Here is a 2,550-nt window from a genome sequence, read left to right on the forward strand (position 1 = left end):
AAAAAATTAAGTATAGCTTATAAGGAAGCATCCGTGGCAGATTTAGGTAACTAAATGCTTTAATTATTAGGGTTGAGGAGTTCAAGTGACAGAACATTGTTTTCCATTTATGGACTGTGCCTTTATTACATTAAATTAGAAGGGTATTATTTACCTTTTTAGAGATGTGAATGACTCAGCTCATGAATGAAAGTTTTAGAATACCAAGTTATCCAATAGTCGACTGGTTTTATGGGGGTAATTTGGTGTTTTCAGTGGGTTAAGGTTAAGCAAAGGGCATATTAAACATGCTAATACCAAAAAGCAGTAACGGCTGAAAAATGTGACCAATATGGTAATATATGGTTTTCAGTAAAATAGACAGCTAAGGAAGCCTCTTAAAACACAAGTTAAATCAACAGGAGGAGATAAGTGCAATCTCTGAGGTTTCAGTTCCCCCACTAATAAACTGATGTTTTTTGTTTTTGCAGGTGGATAGTAACCTTTTAGCGTTTGAAAGCATGAACGGAAAGAACAAAATGATTGAACAGCAAAAACCTGCTGCTGGCTCTGGATCGCTCAAGCTCAGCCTCAGCATGGCCAAAATATTCCATCGGTGCCAGTGCCATTCCTCCCGTTTCAGCTTCATGAAGCAGCAAATCTTCTATCTGCCCTACTTCATTTAACGGTGTGAACCCAAAACCTATCCTGAATCAGGTTGGGGTTGCAGTTCCAGTGCTGGGGCAATTAGCGTGCAACTAAGACCAGTTTCTTCAAGGTTGCCATTCCTTTTGCCATGAGAGTGAAAAAAACAACACAATAAAAACCCCTATGCTCCAGTGGAGAACTCTGCCAAACTGAGGCCAATTGGATGTGTTCAGGTTCGTGGGGTCAACTCCGGCAAAAAACATGGACCCCAAAAAGCTTAAACGGTCAGTTCTTTTCTTTAACCTTCCTATATACTTCCTTTAACTTGTCGAACAAGCATTTACTACTCCTCTTTTGTCTTGTTGTATAGGGTCATTTCAAATCGTCTCTCTGCTCAGAGATCAAGAATCAGGAAGATTCAGCGTCTCTGTGACATGGAAAAGAAGGTACAGTCTTTAGAGGTAAACTTCATCTCTCTCTACCTTCCCTCCATTTCTAATTATTTTCTTCAATCCATCAACATCTTAAACTTTTTCAGACACTAGTTGCTGTGCTCTCCTCTAAAGTTCAACGAGAAAAAGACAAGCAATTCTTGCTGCGAATCGAGCAACAAGAATTGCGGGAACGTATTGAAGCTTTCGCTAACCGCGAAACTATGGTGGATGGTAAAGCACTTCAATTGTCTCCTCATTTCACTGACAAAACTTTTGTCTTCAACTAAAAAAAGATGGAACAACATCAATTGTTAAAGAAATAATAATTGAATACAATGATTAAATTAAATAAATATAAAATCGTATACAATTGTACTATGAAACTAAATTGATTTTATGTTGGTGTAATTGGATCTGTCTTCCTACATATAAAAATCACTCTTATATGCATATGATCTAAGTATTGTTTTTTTTTTTTTTTTGGGAATGCAGCTCGAATCGAAAAGAGAAGAGCGGAAATTGAAAGCCTGAGGCAACCGCAGTTCACTTCACAACAACAACAAATGCAGGTGCAGACAAGGCATGCTAATTCAAATCAAGGTAGAAAAGAATTCGGCTGATAATATAAACCGACGTATTATTTTCACCATCAATATATTAAAAAAACAATAAAATTTAACATGGTTAATAAAAAAATCACAAAAAAAAAAATAACCGAAGGCGAAATGAAAACCTTAAAAGCATCGCTGGCCAATATATTAGCATCGTAAACATTTTAGGAGTCAAAGTGTCACGCATGCTTGGAGGTATTTGTCAGAGGAAATGATTGATATATCTTTCCATGCAGTTACCTCCGTTTTGTTTGTTTCTCTGCAAATTATTTTAAAATCTTAATTCCCTTTAATTTTTAATTTACATTTCATCTCAATTCCTATCTGCCTAATTCACATAAAATTTAAGATATTAAGATCGTTTATTTATCTTGAATCAGTCATTTTACAAATTATTTTAATCATATATACCATCTAAATAATTATCTCTGTCAATTATAATTTTACTTTCATACTTTATATCAATTTTTCATCCCTAAATTTCATGTAGAATCAATAATTGTTTTTCTCTCCACTTTATCAGCACTTTTTCATATTTAATTTTGTAATCATACTTAACTTTTTGATTAGTTTAAAGATAACTTTGATCTTATATAATTTTATATATACATTTTGATTTGATTTAATTTTCACAATTATTTATATAATTTTTTATATATCATCATTTAACATACACAAATAATCATTCCTATTTAATATAACTTATCTAATACAAAACTAAGTGAACCTGTTCATTTTTGTAACGCGAAGGCAAATATATACATGCAAATGGAGAGCTATATTTTAACATGAACAAATATGTATGTATGTATATTTGTTGTGCAGGTGGTGGTGGAGACGAGACTACATGGGGAAGGAGATCAACAGGCTGAATCAAC

At 33.7% G+C, this 2,550-nt stretch overlaps 1 protein-coding gene across 1 annotated transcript; it reads left to right on the forward strand.

The window, feature by feature from the left end:
* Positions 1-470: 470 nt before the first annotated feature.
* On the forward strand, positions 471-1,783 carry LOC121227567 (basic leucine zipper 61-like; the record flags this gene model as incomplete). The annotated part of the gene is made up of 6 exons (XM_041110552.1): positions 471-615; positions 697-757; positions 861-911; positions 998-1,088; positions 1,166-1,292; positions 1,554-1,783. Coding segments are annotated over 6 exons (603 nt in total), but the record flags the coding sequence as incomplete, so codon positions are not given.
* Positions 1,784-2,550: the final 767 nt, after the last annotated feature.

Source organism: Gossypium hirsutum, unplaced genomic scaffold, assembly GCF_007990345.1.
Source record: "Gossypium hirsutum isolate 1008001.06 unplaced genomic scaffold, Gossypium_hirsutum_v2.1 scaffold_1014, whole genome shotgun sequence".
In the NCBI taxonomy this organism is placed as follows: Eukaryota; Viridiplantae; Streptophyta; class Magnoliopsida; order Malvales; family Malvaceae; genus Gossypium; species Gossypium hirsutum.